This window comes from Rhyacophila brunnea, unplaced genomic scaffold, assembly GCF_057557595.1.
Source record: "Rhyacophila brunnea isolate RB1 unplaced genomic scaffold, BYU_Rbru_1.0 scaffold_10, whole genome shotgun sequence".
NCBI classification, from domain to species: Eukaryota; Metazoa; Arthropoda; class Insecta; order Trichoptera; family Rhyacophilidae; genus Rhyacophila; species Rhyacophila brunnea.
In genome coordinates, this window is record NW_028232752.1 from 15,527,943 (window position 1) to 15,546,173 (window position 18,231).

Genomic DNA, 18,231 nt, shown 5'->3' on the forward strand with positions numbered 1-18,231 from the left:
TCGCTGACGGCAAGACTGGAATCTCTCAGTTTCAAAACGTTCGCGACCAAAACCGAAGAGACTCGACATGTAAGTCTGCCAGTCTCTCAGTTTCCAGTCATCCATAAAACAGTGGTAGATTCGATGAAAAATCATATTTTCATACCAAAATTGGTAGCACTGAACTGAACTCATACACTAATATACTTTTAACTAAACAAGCATTGACGAGTCAAGACGTCATAGGTCAAAGATGGGCAAACCTATTTTTAATCTAAAATATGTGACAGATGTTAAGAAATACTCCTGCCTGTATAATTACAGGCTGAAATAACTGAAAATGAATTCAATTCCGCTTAAAGATGGCTAAAAGTATTAAAAGAATGCATTGACATCGTGTTCTTATATTATATTCTAAAAGTTTCAAATGTCTAGCTAGTCGGGAAGTTAGTTAAAAATCGATTGCAAGATTTATACTGGACAAACAACCACCGGACAAACAAGAATACGAGCTAATAAAAATGTTGTAAAATATTCTAAATCCTAATTTCGGTACCCATATTCGATTAAGTTCACCGTATAAACGAAACGCCTGTCATAAAATATGACATATATTATGTATTGATAAAATTTATATATCTATAGGATACACCAGGAAATACAAAATAAATGTGAACTGGGTTACCCTACTGGGTTACATATAACAGACTACTGATGACGAGTGTGAAAAGATATGGGATAGGTCAAAATGGAGATTTAATGGTATTTTCAGAGCATAAGCCTGGACATTCTTTAAACGTCGTAGATAATCTATTTATATAATTTTGAAGCCGTATTATCCTTTATATTTATTTTATACATTTGATGACTGCATGGTAGGCTGCAGGCTAAATGATTACACTTATGAGACGTGTCAGTTTCTACGACGTGCAATTTTAATATTAATAATTGTTTTTAAATATATTTTTGTCTTTCAAGCGCCATCTAATCGTATATATTTTTTACCACGTTTTTATTAGCTCGCATTCTTGTTTATCCGGTACAGATTTTTTCTTGTGCAGTACAAATTTTTACTTGTTTTTCCAAGATTTTTAACTAACTTCCCGACTAGCTAGACATTTGAAACTTTTAGAATATATCAGAACACGACGACAATGCATTGTTTTAATACTTTTAGGCAGAATTGAATTCATTTTCAGTTAATTCTGTTTTGTATGTTTCGGAAAAAAAATCGTTAAAAGTAATATTTACTACACACTATTATTGGTTGCTAAGTGAGTCCTAGCATCTAAATTATTAATACATACGTGCGTTACTATGGAAATCAATATGAAATGTCGAAATGATGTTTCTGTATTCTATAATATTTATTCAGTATTTCTATCAAGTACAATAAAAAGGTTTTATTAATACATAGTATAATTGTCAAGTTTATATGATTGAACAGAAAATTTAAAAACGTGTTATATAAAAAGTTCTTTTTATCTTGTAATTATTTTTGTTAACAATGGATGCAAGATTATCAATTGGTATTTGAGTTTATGATTAAGTACCTACGTACCGAAAAATGACTTGCATGAAATTTAATCAGAATAAGTAAAAATCCAAGAGTTGAAGATAAATTCATATATCTTATCAAATCTATTTCTTCTATTATTATTAGCTTTAATAATTACTTTTATTGTATTTAAAAAAATCACATACTTTTCATTTCAAAGGAGGCTGGTATTATCTGGGAAGGAGTAAAAAATCTGACATTTCAGTGATTATTGGAGGCTCTGTGCGATGTTTATATAAAGACCTGCAGGCATGGACAAAAATGGTGAAAAAAATATGGACAAACAATATTATTTTTTAAAGATTTTTATTTTTTTAACTCAGAAAATATTTATCGGGGGGATGAATGTATGTGTAATTATGTTACCCCCGATGTTATAAATATCTGCTCTGAAGGTTGCGGATATGTGCGTGACATGAAGTGTTTCGGGACGTGATGAATAAGACACACAGATAGTATTTTCATGGTTTTATATTATAGAATAAATTTAGTATAAACACGGCACAGAGTAAATGACTGTCACATTTATATTGGTTGAATTAAGTAGATTGAATTTCGAATTTAGAAGGATACGCGGACAAGTGAGTGTGTCGACTGCATTTTTGACAGGCCGGAAGACAACTGTTTGATTATCGTTGCGTTGTTATCGGTGGTCTATCAATGACCACAGACAACAATATGACAGTAAGTTTGTAGAGTTATACGAAACCTCTACATATTACATTATTCAATATCACACCAGTGGTCCGGAACGACTCTCTATGTAAGAAAATGTGATGTGTGTAAATCTTCTATAAAATGAGTAGATAGTATGTAGGTGACAATACTTGTACCTTCTATTGTTTTTTTTTTTAAATGAGAGGATATAAAAATAATGCGTTTTGAATTTGGAATGGTTACAAATAAAGATATAAACATATATTGTAAAATATCCCTTACAAATTGTAAATATATATGTGGGTTATAGAGAACCTAATTATACATAATTGGTAGGCACTCCATATAAACAACAATGCATTGTCTATTTACATATTAATATCGATCCAGTTTCTGAAGGCCGATACCCTGGTCCAGACTCTTGGGTAGTTTGCCTTAGCGCAGCCATTACCCCACGACGTGATTCCTATGAGCGTTCCATTGACTGCAAGAGGACCGCCATCATCTCCTTTGCAAGCATCTTTACCCCCGGTTCCCATGCGACCAGCGCAGATCATGTTGCTGGTGACTTCACTTAATCCTGAGTACGCGTCAATACACAGTTGTTGGTTGACAATTGGAATCATTACTTTTAACAAATAAGTTGAGTATGGCCCTCCATCCTGTTAACAATACCATAATATATTAATAAAACTGACATATAATACGGTTTTGATCCAAAAGAATACATGACTGTAGCCACGATAATATTTGACAGGTGCAAAAAAAAAATTCCCAAAAATATCATGATATCTTCTTTCTTTCAATATTTTTTAACACTACAACATTCTTCTTCTTATTGTGCCATCCCCTAGCGGAGGTCGGCCACCATCAAAGCGATCTTATCTTGGTCGTCTGCTACCCGGAACAGTTCGGTGGAGCTGTACTCGTACCAATCACGGAGGTTCTTAAGCCACGAAATGCGGCGCCGTCCTCTGCTACGCTTCCCATTGATCTTTACTTGAATGACAAGTTGGGGAATGCTGTATTTTTGTCCTCTCATAATGCGGCCGAGGTATTGTAGTTTCCTGGTTTTGATACTACGTAAAACTTCTCGGTCCTTCACCATTCGATTGAGAACTTCAACATTTGTCACCCGGTCAGTCCAAGGAATTTTGAGGATGCGTCTATACAGCCACATCTCGAAAGCTTTCACATTCTACGAGATCCAATTATAGTTAGTTATCAAAAAGAGACAATCACAAATACCCAGGGTTTGTGACCTCACTGGAAATTGAACCCGGAACCCCCCGAATTAACTATGAGCAGGACAAAATGCTTTAAACGCAGAAGAGGCCTATAAAAAAGTCGCTAAACTTCGGTGGTATTGCTCGAAAAATCCAACGAATTTTGCACTTTTATATAAAAGCATGAAATATACCATGAAACATAGACATATTCTAAGGTTAGTATTCGGCACCATAAAAACAAATCTACAGTGAAAATTAGTCAAATCAGATGGTAATTGCTCAGTATCTTGGTATTTTATAGGGTTTCAATTGCAAAGCGTATTTAGTTAAAATTAGTATTCAGCACCATAAATACATGTCGAAACTGAAAGGCAACAGGATCACATATGGCACATAATGTAAAAACTTAACTATAACTATATGGAAAATACAGTTATTTTTTAATGAAATCTAAACCTTTCACATTGACCACACTAAAATATACTTCATCACAATCTATATTTTAGTGATGGCATTCTTTCACCCGCTAATGAGTATCTATATTTTGGCATTCAAATAATATATTAACTTACGTTGACGGTTCCCCACCCGGTGACTAATGCTTCAGAATCATCAGGAACGGTAGCTCCTTGCTCAGGGAGGGCTATAATGGCAATCCTGTTTCCGAGGATGAATTTAGTTGTAACAAATATCAAGCCAATATCACAGTCGAAACGATAATCGTAGTGGGAATGCTGAATGAATCGGGAAGCCTGGATTATTTGGCCACCATCAGTATGGATATTGGAACCGGCGCGGATCTTCCATAGAATAGGACGAGTTCTGGAAGTCAACAAAATAATAAAATGTATTTCATTTCGAAACATTGGACGCTGAGCCACCGTGAAGAGTGCAGCCGCATGTGTGCGAAAACTAAGGAAACGAAACGGAGCACCTAGCTTATCCAATTGGCTATGAACTCAATATATAGAGCATTAGCATTAATGAATCTAAGATTAAATTAATGATCGAACTGATAAGCCTGTCCTAACTGGTAGACTAAACCAGTATGGACATATAATGAGCTACTTCATATACCTCGGCTAAAGTCTTAATGATTTAAAAGGCACGAGAAAGAAATTGGTTTCACGTAAACTGTACGTAAAACTTCACCGTGAGCTTTCTTATCGGAAAGAGATGACCGTAGACTCTACGGCCTCCAATGTATTAGATTCAGTATGAACATTAATTCAATTTTCATAGCTGGTTTTGGAAAAATTCATGAATTCATGAATGGTAATCTAAACTAACAAATAATCCATTATATCGGTTATTTTCAATTTTTTTTTCTGCTGCTGGCTACATGTAAAACCGTGTTATATATAGAAAATAATTTTATGTCAGTATTGTACGATGGATACGACATTTCACGGTGAAGTGTGATACGGCGAACTGCATACAAGTTACCGGACACGAAGGAAATTAGGCGAAAAATTGCCACCAAGATATGGAAAAATCGCAGGATCACAATACCAATAAAAAAACTCTTTAAAACGCTGATATTTTTAATCTTCCTATACGGCAGGGGTGGCCACACTTTTATATTCTAGGATCGACTCGTTGATAAAATTATTTATAGCGATCGACTGATATCAACTTGTAATTATATCATGCGAGAATAATAAAAAAAATATATATAATTCAAATATGTAAGTATTTATGTATTTTGAAAACAGATATTTATATGTAGGATAAAAAATAACGACACAAAAAATCGAATTAACGACAATAATATAATATTATTATGTCTTTCACTTCTAAAAAAAATAAGTAGGTACACATTAATTGTAATTTCGATATAGTTACACAATTTACCCATATATCGAATACTTGTGGTAGCCAAATAACATGCAACCCTTCGCCAGGAAAAATACAATATAAAGAAAATAATTTCTACACATGAATTATCATTTAATTACACCAATAATCATACCATATCAAATTGCATCGCACAGCCATGTAATTTAAAATGTGAACAACCGTTGAAGAAAACAGCGCCGTAGGCGACTTTTTTTACTATTCGAGCAAATTTGTGTTTTTCTCACTTAACTGGTCGACTCGCTACTCCGGGCCCCCCTCAGGGCCCCTGTAGAATTTTTTCCAAGTTTAAGCTCATTACTTTTGTTCTTCGCATGACTGTATTTCTTGATAATGATATACAAGAGAGGAGATAAGAACTAGTGGATTGTAAGAGCTGGAACGTCGAGTAGTTTTCACTGGTTTGAACAAGAAATAGTACAATAATATATTATTATGTCCGCGATCGACGCACTGGCCATCCCTGCTATACGGTGTTGAAACCTGGACTACTAGAGAATCCGATAGGAAAAGATGAGGCGTAAAAATGTCTAAACCTTGGGATCGAAGATCGTTTCTCGGCCACTTGCAACGCACGCGTTCTCCAGATCTTTGGTCACATATTTAAAAGGCATCTGAGCAGTCAGGAGAGAAGAGTGATCACTGGTATCATCAAAGCGAGGAGGTCAGTAAGGTGTGCGACTTCTATTTGGAGCCAAATCATCAAGAAGGCGACTGAATTAACAATCAGCACAGAATCGCTCCAGGTGGAATGATTATAATTGGTTACGCCATCGTCAGTAATAAGTAATAAGATAAAATATATAAAAAGGTAATAATAATTATTTTTAAAAGGCTTTCAAATTGTAGTTAATTATCCTGGCTCCAGTAAAAGTAGCTAACATAGAAGTATTCATAAAAAAGCCAAAATCATCAATGACGTCCGATAATCGATATGGCACAGTATGAAGAAATGGTAGAAACTTCTAACCGTACACTGAAATATTTAATATTGTAATTTCCAGTTGTTTTCGCATGAAAAATAGAAGTATAAATGAATTAAAAATATAAAAATATGTATTACCCGTCAATGCAATGAGCAGCTGTGACGATTACGGTAGGGCTGAGGATAGACCCTCCGCAAGAATGGACAAAGCTGCCTGTACCACTTCTGTCAAAGAGCAGGGCTACTTGGTAGGGAGCCTCTTTGATATCGACTGTATTTCCTCCGACAATCCTCTCATTGACTACGGAAACAGGAGAAAGTACAGCACCTAACAAATCAAAAAAAAAATGATTATGTAAATTAAGAGGTAATCTAAAGTCCAGATACGACATTGAACTTCTTCAGTTTCAACATGGTCTTCATTTTCTTTAAGGCTGTTAAGGCATGGTCTAAAAAGATCGTATCTAGGCGATGCGCGGATTGTGCAAATGACGCGTGCCGAACGAATTATAATTTGTCATAAAAATCCAACATGCATCCAGTTAATTTTATGTTTATCGTTATATTACTAATAATATTAGTATATTCATTGACATGTTTTCTTTTTTAAGTTCATACGTAAAGTTTTTTAGTCATCTTTATACGATTTAAGAATATTTTCATCCGACGCCATGACAAAACAAATTGACGTGCGGACACCTCGCTGTCGGTCTCCGATTGGCGACTAGTGAGAAATTTCGTCGCACCTACTGTTGAAAATTATTTGCCGTTTCACTGAAGTACGCTCTTAAGCACTGGAAGACCATTAAATACTATCCACAGAGTATATACGATGGATTTTCGGGACGCTGTCAGTAGATGTCAGAACCAGTGGCGGTCGGTGGTTAACGTCTATAACTAACGCATTAAATTTTGTAATTGTCAAAATTTATGATAACACATATCATTCTGCATTACATACGCAGTTACCTACAAGCGGTGATGATACGAATTCGGATCGGACAAGTATTTTAGTTAACACAAAATATTCAATCGGTATCAATAATTAAAGCAGTATCGCGTGAGAAAATATCGTGGCAGATCGCTATTTATATACTCCGATGACATCAATGAAAAACAAATAAATGAATGGAATTGCCCTACTACTTTTTAATACTCTAATATCACTTATATTGCGATAAGTAAACATACGTTAAAGTGCCCACCACCACCCGTCATATATGCACAACCGTGGATATGCACGGCCGCTTTCTATGACGCTTTAAACGTGTCTGAAAGAAGTGATTTTAAGTGCTCATTCCATCCCGAGACGGAGCCGCACGGGACTGATGCTGCAACCATGCACCGTAGTGCTGAAAGAAGAAAGTTAAGAAAGAAAATGTTTGTTTTTGGACTGGCTCTGCTGTCCGCTGACGTTAAGCGCTTTGTGTACCCGCATACTGAGTGTCACGAATTGAAATGGATGAGTCTACAGAAGAGTCGGGACTATCCCGCTCCCCATACGACGCTGCAAATTTCTCAAATGCCGCAAAGTTGGCCTCGGTTGCTACCAGATCTCCATGACCAATTGGGCCCGTGTGAGGACGGACCCTGGCAAACAGCTCCGCTCGTTCGAATTCCATAAGCGGGCAATCCCAGAGGATGTGTTCAACATCTTGGTGGTCATGCCCGCAGGTACAACCCGGCCCATCTACTATCAAGCCAAACTCGTGGAGTCTGGCGGCGAAGTTGCCATGGCCGGTGAGGAACTGGCTAATCCAGTGCGAAGGTTGGAGTCTTCTAGTTTGGTGCCTGCAGAATACGTCTGGAAAAAAACGGTAAGTGTGCCGCCCCTTGGGGGAGGCGGTCCACCTCGCCTGCCATGCCGCAAATGCGGTCTTGTACACAATGTCACTTACAGTCTTCCTGTAAGGAACGTCCTCGGATCTCTGCGGTGGTGTCAGATGGACACCGGCGAGTATTGTGCTGATCCCCCTCAAGAGGAGGGTGATCGATCCTTTGACTTGGACGTGCAGATCGAGGGGTAGCACCCCCGCGAGTACGGCAAGCGCGTCAGTAGAAGTTGTGCGGTAGGCTTTGGTAAGCGAGATCAGCGCAAGTCGCTGCCCGCTTAATAGTGCGCGTCTCACGAGAGTTAAGGAGTTTACTCGAGAATGCCAAATGCTGGAGGCGTAACCGGCAATTCCCATGAAAATTGCGCCGTATGCAACCTTAAGGGCTCTAGGCTTAAGTCCCCAATTGCTGCCCGCCATTCGGGCCATTCTCTGATAGGCCGAATTGGCATTAGAGACGGCCGTCTTGGCGTGGTGAACGAAAGACAGCTTGTCATCAAGAATTACTCCCAGATACGTAACCCTTTCGGAGAAACGCACTGAGGTCTGGCCAAAACGAACCGTGGGCGGCCGTCGAGTTATGTTGACCCGAGAACTACCCCTGAGGAGGACAGCTTCCGTTTTGCTCGGGGCAAAGGTCAGCTTGTTCAGCAACCCCCAATTAAGGATTCTGCCCAAGGCGTCCGTGGCTGCACGCTCAAGTGCCGGTCGGCTGGTCGCCCCAACATGCAGGAGCAAGTCGTCGGCGTACGCAACGAGCGTGCAGCCCGGAGGCAGTGGCAGGGACAGAACGTCGTCAAACAGAATGTTCCACAGAAGGGGTCCCAGGACGGAGCCCTGGGGACACCCCATGGTGGTCCTCCTGTGAATCAGGCTGGGGCCGGAGTCGTAGGTTATCTCCCTATTGCTGAAGTAGCTTTGAACTAAGGCAAAGACGTCCCCGGGGATCTGTTTCAGCCTAAGCTTTGCCAGAACCAAGGGCTGATAAGTAAACAATGACATAAATAACAAACATATTATGATGTTTTGATTTAGAAAACTATCGGGAGTGCAGTGCACTTGCACTGTATTAGAACAGCCGCCACTGAACACAGAACACTTGTGAGCGATAAAGAGGAGGCATTGCGTAGTGTCCATATGCTCCACCAGGAGCGCACATGGGAAAAGAAGAAGACAAAGAAACTGATATAATAGTATAATTTGGTTGAATATGAGTAAATATAATATTTGCTCACCATTTGCGCAGAATATGACAGAAGATATCACAATAAGACAGAACATATTGATGTAATGATTCAATCACGCTTGTATTTGTGTATATCTTAATAATATTTGATAATAATAATCAAAAATCCAAATCTTTAGAGGTTATCAATTCGGATTATAAAGTAGTGTTATCTCTTTTATGTGTAAATGCTCCACAAAATATTGTTATATTAGAGTTTTATACAGAATAAATATATATAAATGAAATACATAATGTTATTATTGGAGAATTATAAAAACATATGTATCAAAAAGGCATAAATTAAAATTTTAATAATATATTGTATTTAGTTGAATTTAGAAAGCCTACGCCGTAGAGGCTCTACGATCTACGGGAATTTAAATAGTACCATAGGATATAAATGAAAAAAATGGTTAGTGTTGTACATCGTTATATATTTTTATATAAGTTTTTACAAGATATTTTCGTTCATTGGTTGCTACAAATTTAAAAACCTATCAGAACAATTTGGGTACCCAGAGAATTTTTAAAATGTATTTTCTCTAAACTTACGATGAATTCTCATTCAGTTTTTTTTCCGAGTTTAGTTAGACTAACATATTGATTAAATAACGAATTTGCATGCGGACTTGCTTCAAATAAATTCAAATGCACCACAGCATCATATTATGTAATTATATCGAATTGATTGTACCTACCTGCAGGTATGTGATGGTATTATTGGTTCAGAATAAAACTTGGGTAATCTCGGAAAATTTTAACTATATTTTCTCTGTTGACGTATGATACATTTTCATTCAGTTTTTGACAAAATAGATCTAAAAACTTCAATCTAACAAAAATACATATGGAGCTGCTTCATAATTCTGATAAACGCTCGCCTTGATCCACTACACAACTATTCATCTCGAATACCTTCATCCCCAAATACTTTTAGATATTTTACATAATATAGAAGAATGTTTTTATCTATTGTGGCTTGGTATATACAGGGCTTAATTGAATTATAAAAACTAAACACATTCAATGAAAACTAACAAGTATGTGCACTATTTTTGTCGTATCTTCGCAGCATACTTTCCTAGGGATGAGTGAATTAATTATTTCACCTACTTAGTGAATCTACATGTTAATATCGATGTCTCTTTAGTATACGATTAGTCGACATAGTAATTCGTCACTGTTCTGGCAGAAGACACTAATTCGAAAAAATGACATATTGAGTTAGTACCAAAATGTTCCTTATTTCATACTTTACCGTCTGGAAACCTTCTTAATAAATTAACAGTCTTTATTTTAAAGTCATCCTTTTTACGATTACTTAATAAACTCATATGATAGACCATTATTTCAAACTTTTCAACAACTTCAAAGTCAAATTACTCAAAACTAGTATTCTCCAGTTGTGTGTCCTGCCAGAACAGAGATGGTATGATAGTTCATAGATTTACTCAACACAGTACCTACACCGAGGATTTCTATCAATGAAACTATTAAACTACAGATCTTTTTGATAATTTGTTTCATTGATAAACTAATAAAATAATATCAATTCATAGTATTAGTACTATGAGATGAATGACAATTATAATACAAGTTGGGTATATCTTTTACCGCTATATTTATATGAAATTATTGACTTCTCTAGAAAAACTTATCGGTTTTTGTTTTTGTTAGCGTCCATTATAATTTAATATTGTATTTAGTGAAAATAGTGAATAAGTTGATAAAGATAAGAATTAGCCAATGTGGTAACAGTCTAAATAAGTAGTTACAAGATAAAAATCAGCCGTCGACAATAAGCAATGTACGTAATTATATCACTATTATCAACGCTGTCATCATTTTTTATCACACTTATCAGCAATCAATACAGGTTTCGTTAATTTTGGCCCGCGGGCTGGATGTAGGTCCTGTGGCACTAATTTGAAACTAATGTATGTAGTTATCCCGCAGCGCTAGGGATTGCAACACCAATATTTCAAAACCGGTATCTCAGTCTTTTTCGATACCGAAATACCGGTTTTAAAAATCGGACAATACCGATATATTTGGTATTGAAAGTGGAAACAAACTGTATTAACTGACATAAAAGGTTTAATAGGACTGTATATTTTTTTGTCTGGTTACGCGATGTCTAGTTTACTTCCGTAGCCATTTGACGTGTAAGTGTAAAAAGTGCAATAAACTAATAAAACATAAGGTGGATTTATCAGTGGGGGACATACACATCTCAGATCACTTCATAATATAAATTTATTGAAAGATAATTCGAAGAAGAAAGTGCCAATCATTAAATTACTAAGTATTTGTTAATATCAACATGTCTACCATATCTTACCTTTACCTATTTTTAATGGTTTATATATTTATAATATGTACGTTTTTAGATATTTTTTCTATGAAATATCAATATTTTAAGCAAATTTTTATATCTATATTTATTGGTAGATACTTATATTTTTTAAATATTTTACGAATACCGGTATTAATACCGGTATTCAATAAGAAATACCGAAATAGTGGTATTGGTATTTTCATTCGGTATTGCAATCCCTTTGCAAGCCTTTAAGCCGGTTCGCACAATATGTAAACTCGCCTCGTCTGCCGACACAGCCATAAATCAAACCTTCTAGGAATGTCGCTCCGATGTTGTATATGAATACCGCGCATATCCACCTAGCGACAGCTACGAGTAACCTCTCGAAACGTATATATATCTGGATGCAGCGACCGGCGAGCCGGTATAGGAATAACCAATTCGTAGGTATGCTGGCAACTTCGACCTGCAACCCGAGATGCATGCGATTTGTTGCTAGCAACACTAGATGTTTTTTCAAACTCAAAAGTCGCATTTCACCAATGTGCGGAGCTAAAAATATTTATAAATGTGCACTTTAATAATAACACCAGGTGCCCGAAACAACTCCCTACGAGGGCAAATGGTGTGTCGTATAAGAGTTGCTATTTACTAATGAAAACTACAATAAATTGATATAAATTCTAATAGATTTAAGTATTGTACTATTCCATTTGAGTAACATTTATATTACAATAAAATTGTTATTTATGTAAATTTAAAGTTTGAATTTAACATTATATAAAAGTGGATTAATATATATGTATCTTTAATAAACCATTTCTTTTATTCAACGAATAATTCACAAGATTTTGAGAACGAAACATTCAATATATTGGACATAGATAACTTGTAATAATTAATAAGTAAGGTAATTAATATTCCTTGATGTAATACACAAAAACCGATAGTCAATAATGATGCAATTTGATAAGCATTACATGTATGATCTACTAGTTTAAATTGTCGTAATTATATAGGAAACTAATAACATAATTGGTTAATGCACCGTTGGCTCGATACCAGTGGCTATACGGTTTCAAACCCCGTCGAGCATCGAATTTTTTGAAATATGATTTTTTTTAGTGAGTATATTTATCTGAGGTGTTGTCGGTTGTGTATAGGTATCTGTACACGGACAGAGAAAATACATTTTAATAATTCTCTGGGCACCCAAGTTGTTCCGATAGGTTTTTAAATTCGTAGCAATAAATTAACAAAAATATGTTTAGAAACTTATATAAAAATACATAACGATTTGCAACACTAACTAATATTTTCATTTATATCCTATACTATTTTAATTTCCGTAGAACGTAGAGCCTCTACGCCGTAGCCTTTCTGAATAAAACAAAATAATTATATATCTTTATAATTCTCCAATAATAACATTATTTAACGAAATTAATTCATTCTGTATAAAACTCTAATAAGCTTGTATCATTATTTTAAGGCTATACCTCAGCTGAGCCATGGTCTAAAAAGATCGTAACTAACTATGCGACGTGCGGATTGTGCTAATGACGCGTACCGAACGAAACATAATTCGTCATAAAAATTCAACATGCGTCCATTTACTGTTTTGTTTATTGTTATATTAGTAATAATAATAATAATAATACATTCTTTGACATGTTTGCTTTTTCGAGTACAGGCATAACTTTTTTTAGTCATCTTTACACAATATAATAATTTATATTCTTATGACGACATCACAAAAAAAAATTACGTGCTCTCACCTCGAATGCCGCTCGGCGTTTGGCGACGATGCAAAATTTCGTCCCACCTACTGTTGAAAAATATTTGCCGTTTCACTTATGTATGCTCTTAAACGCACATAAATTTCTTTTGCCTTGTCCAGATGGCGCGATTTGACACGCGCGTAATAACTCGCACCTAATCTAGGTACATGTGACTTCATTGAGCCGTCCACATGTAATCGCCGCGTGTTATTTCTCGCGTGCGGTCGAAATACAGGTGACCTCATTGAGCTGTCCGCATGCACTCGCGGCGAATGGCGGCGAGACACCCACCATCTAGACAAGCTCTTAGTGCTTACTTGATTCATTTCATAGCATAACTTTCTCAATATTGTAAACAATATAATATTATATTTGAAATAAAATAGTTTTTTTAATAAACACAATAACTAGAGCAGTAATTATTAGCTATTTAAAATGCACAGAAACCTTGAAATATATAGGTGATTCTTATAATTGAAAAATAAATATTTTTCAGTGGCAAAGGGTGGAAGTAGGCTCTTAAAATTTGACATAAATAGTGCACACTTAACTTTGTCAGTCAAACGTATTTGTTTTCATTGAACTAAGACTACAATGTGTAGATAGTGTTTGATAGTTTTTAAAAATTAATTAGACCTGCCTAATCCAAGACATAGTAGAAAAAATATTCGATTATCTATAAAATATCTAAAATTATGCCATTAAACCATAGATCGTGTTAGATATTTTATAGATAGAAGAATATTTTTTATTGATTATAGTTTGGCTAGGCAGGGTAATACGTATTCTTAATTCAACGAAAACAAAAGGGAATTATGCTTAAAAATTTTGCATTATTTTGTTGTATCGCCCACACCATACCTAAACTATTATGGTTTGATTTATGCAAGGTTTAATTGATTTTTAAAAACAACCAGCACCATCTGCAAATTGTATTCTTAGTTCAATGAAAACAAATAAGTATGATGATCAAATTTTAGTGTGCACTATTTATGTCGAATTTTAACAGCCTACCTTCACCCTTCGTCACTGATATCTATCATATTCAGTGCTTCCCTTTGTCAATTATTTTTTAGAGGCACTATAAGATTAACAACAAAACTATTCCATAAAAATATTGTTGAATACTTAACAATTATAATAAACACAATACGTTTTAATAATAGTATGTATGAGCAACGTACTAAAAAAAATATGTCCTAAATAATCTAATATTGGCTAAATAAAGCTTTTCTAGGTACTAACCCATTATTCAAACCATTTAACATAATTTTCGTATTACTAATAAAATATGGAATAAATTGATAAGATGGCGTTGACAATAATCGATAGCTATCGTGTTTTAATTATACTTATACGTATTTATTCGACAAATAATATTCTATATATTTTGTGATAAAGAATAAATTAATATTTATTTCTTAGTTTATATATAATTCAGAAACACGTTTGAAACATACATATTAGAAAAAATCTTGAAAATAAATATGGTAACAGACAATGAAGGTGAGTATTATTTGTACACTGATTCAAACCCATAGTCTCTAATATTAGCGAAATTTCAGTATTGTGAGTAAATTTCGTCGCAATTATGTTGGGTTCAGATAGCATATTCTATTGAATATGCATTTATCTGTTTCCTAAGTATGTATGTTCAATATACAATATTACGTTTTTAAATCTTGTGAATTATTCGTTAAATAAAAAAATTTTTAGTTTATAATTCTCGTTATACCTTTCTATATAATATCTACTTCTAAACAAAGCATTTTATTTATTTATTTAAGAAAACAAAATATTGTGGACAAAACAAATCAATATTCAGGACGTTCACAGCATGAGATTTAGATTATATTATAACAAATATTACTCTCACAAGAGAGAAGAAAATAATAATAATAATAAAAAACAATTTAATACTATGAAATAAAATTTCAAAAACAAAATGCAAAGTACATCATTAAAAATGTATATGTTTTTAGTGAACGCATTTATTAGCCTTGCACCCCTCGCTAATGGTGCTGATATGCTTGACTTGAGGTAACAGTTCCGACACCGAATATGTCATGGCTGCGACCACGTAGGTAATTGACAGGCACATATAAATTTTACTTTTTGGGACGCCGGGATTAGAAACCATCCCTCGTGATAACAGGCATAAATGTTTCAAGAGCAGAAGACGAGTGACTTACGAGATAAAAAAGAGTGAAAAGTGAGCATACCTTGTAGAAAGGCAATTGGAAAGTAACCGTTTGACTAAAGGAATTTTTGACAACGCAAAGATCTTTTCATTTTAAATACAGGAATATTTTGTTAGCCATTCGCTTCATATAATCGTTTAGAAGATTAGAAGAATAATTCCAATAAACAGATCATGTAAAAATATTTTGCACAATATAGTGAACGATATGAATGACGAAAGTCTAAATAAATTCGGTTGTAGGTACTTACACATATGTTATGTTGAAATTTAGGCCCACAACATTTCGTGCCGCTTACTATAAAAACATATTAAGTAGGTATTCACATAGGACATTGCACCTTTTGGAACAATAAAATAAATTTCAGTAATTTCAACTGGTTCCAAAACCTTTAAAAAAATATTTATTGAATGTCTTTTGAAAATTTTCTTTACTGAAAAATCAGTTGATAATTTTGCGTACAATAAATACGAAGTGTGATAAAGATAAATATTATTCAAGTCTTATCGGATAAAATTGTTGACGTAACTTAAAATTTAACTTAGTGCCTTCAGAGATCTACATTTAGTTAAGTGTATAAGTGGGTCGCACTTGTTGGCACTTACTTCTATCTGAAAACACACGGACACTGAGCCACAATATCGGTTTTATATGGATGACATTTACAGCCGTGTTTTACGGCTGATGCGACAGCAAATTGCGCCTGTTGATGTCCCTTGCCTACATATAACATTTCATTTAAAAAAATATAGTAAACTTTACTTTATCAAATATATTGTTATTTCATGTAATACATACCATAAGGTTTTGGGAATAGTTATTCTGTAATTTTCGTTACTTGAGTCGTCAACAAAACAATAATTTGAGCTTAAATGCACTTGGACAAAGATCAGAAAGCTTTGCCAAAAATTTTGAAACAGTGCAAAACAATCTTTCAAAATATTTTCCTCGATCTCCAGATCTTTGTTGGTTGTAGTTATAACGTACCTACTTACACTTTAGAGAGATCCGAACGTCGGTTAGTAATTAAGGCATTTAACAAGATACCTACCTTGATTTCATATAGGAAAACCGATAGTCAACATTATTTACGCACTTTGACAAACATTTAAACTTAGAACTACCCACTAGTTAAAGTCGTCGTAATTAAGTGGGATGCCCGTAGTTTAATTGGAAAAAGCACATTTTCTCGAATCCAGTGGTTGCAGGTTCAAATCCCGTCGGTCGTCGTAATTTTAAACAAATCTAGTGGGTATATGTTTTCAAATTATGTGTGTACCCACCAAGGGACGACAAACGTATCTGTTTTTTTTTCAAATGTGCCCTGAAGGCTTCAGATGAGACAACTAAGACCAACACATTGGGTAAGCCAGTTCCTGACCGGCCATTTTGATTTCGCAGCCAAGCTGCATGGTTTTCGTTTGATAGCACATGGCCCGGAATGCACATGCGGGCACAACCATCAAGACGCTGAACACGTCCTCTGGGACCGTCCGTTGATGGGGTCCGACCGAGTGGAGCTGTTTGCCAGGGTCCGTCCACACACGGGCCCGATTGGCCACGCCGACGTGATTTCAACCAAGGCCAATTTCGAGGCATTTGTAAAATCTGCTGCGTCATATGGAGGACGGAATAATTCCGATCGCTCCTTAGATTCATCACTGTCGACTCCAAGACTTCAAGAGTTTCAGTACACGGATGCAGAAAACATTTGTTATTAACGATTCTTTTTAGTTTCTAAAACTCTTTCTTTAAGCAATAAGGTGCATGGTGGCTACATCAGTCCCGTGCAGCATCGCTTCGGGACAAGGAAGTGTGGCACTAAAATCTTTTCATTCTGATACGTTTATAGCGTTATGAAAGGTGGCGTGCACAAACCGCGGCTGCATATACATGGCGGGTGGAGATGGGGTAACTCAAATCATGTTCCTATTTATATATATCTATATCTTTCAAAATAACATTTTCATTTATTCAATACTGCGTATCAGTGATTCATTTAAAATAAAGATAACACACATTCAAAATTATTACTCTGCCTACGTTTTTAATTTATTTTAAATCAATCAATCAAATTGTCAATATTGATTTATATTCACGGTTATTGATGGCGACTGTTTTATCCATACTGTACGTCTAATCACACATAATGCAGTCCTCATCTTATTGTAAAAAAATAAACAATTAAACATCTTTTGCATGGGATTTCAATATAAAATACTTTTATTAAAGCAAATACACGTGAAGTACCTCCTTAAATTGTGTTTCGATCAGTGGCGGCTCTTGACTTTCTAGATGGTGGGGCTTATCCATTAATTATTCAATATACATACCTACCTACTTTCTCATAGTATACATTATGTGCGAAGCTTCTTATGATTTTATTAACGAGGAAATAGGTGATTTTTCAGAATAAATATTATGATTAGCTGAGTCGTTTCTTAATCACATCTAAAAATCGTGCTTAAAAATATTAACTTAATTAATAATAATTATTATTATAGACTTACCATTATCAGTTTTGAACAATGGCATACAGCGAGCGTTTTTACTCACCTAGTGGTCATTTGATTCGCTCCCCAGTACGCTTATACCAACGCTAATGTATTCACATCCTTTGTAGAATGAGATTTGTACTGCGGCGACGGGATGGGACTGAGTGAT

At 35.1% G+C, this 18,231-nt stretch overlaps 2 protein-coding genes across 2 annotated transcripts in view; both read right to left on the minus strand.

The window, feature by feature from the left end:
- The window catches only part of LOC147078930 (trypsin-1-like), a 68,495-nt gene that overhangs the window by 7,326 nt on the left and 42,938 nt on the right, over window positions 1–18,231 (minus strand). The window lies entirely within an intron of this gene.
- LOC147078931 (trypsin-1-like) lies at window positions 1,992–17,030 on the minus strand. The gene is made up of 4 exons (XM_085955605.1): window positions 16,925–17,030; window positions 6,344–6,533; window positions 3,996–4,245; window positions 1,992–2,856 (listed from the first exon to the last, which is right to left on the minus strand). Exons 1-4 carry the CDS (start codon window positions 17,028–17,030, stop codon window positions 2,563–2,565), a joined length of 840 nt encoding a protein of 279 aa, XP_085811731.1. The 3' UTR covers window positions 1,992–2,562.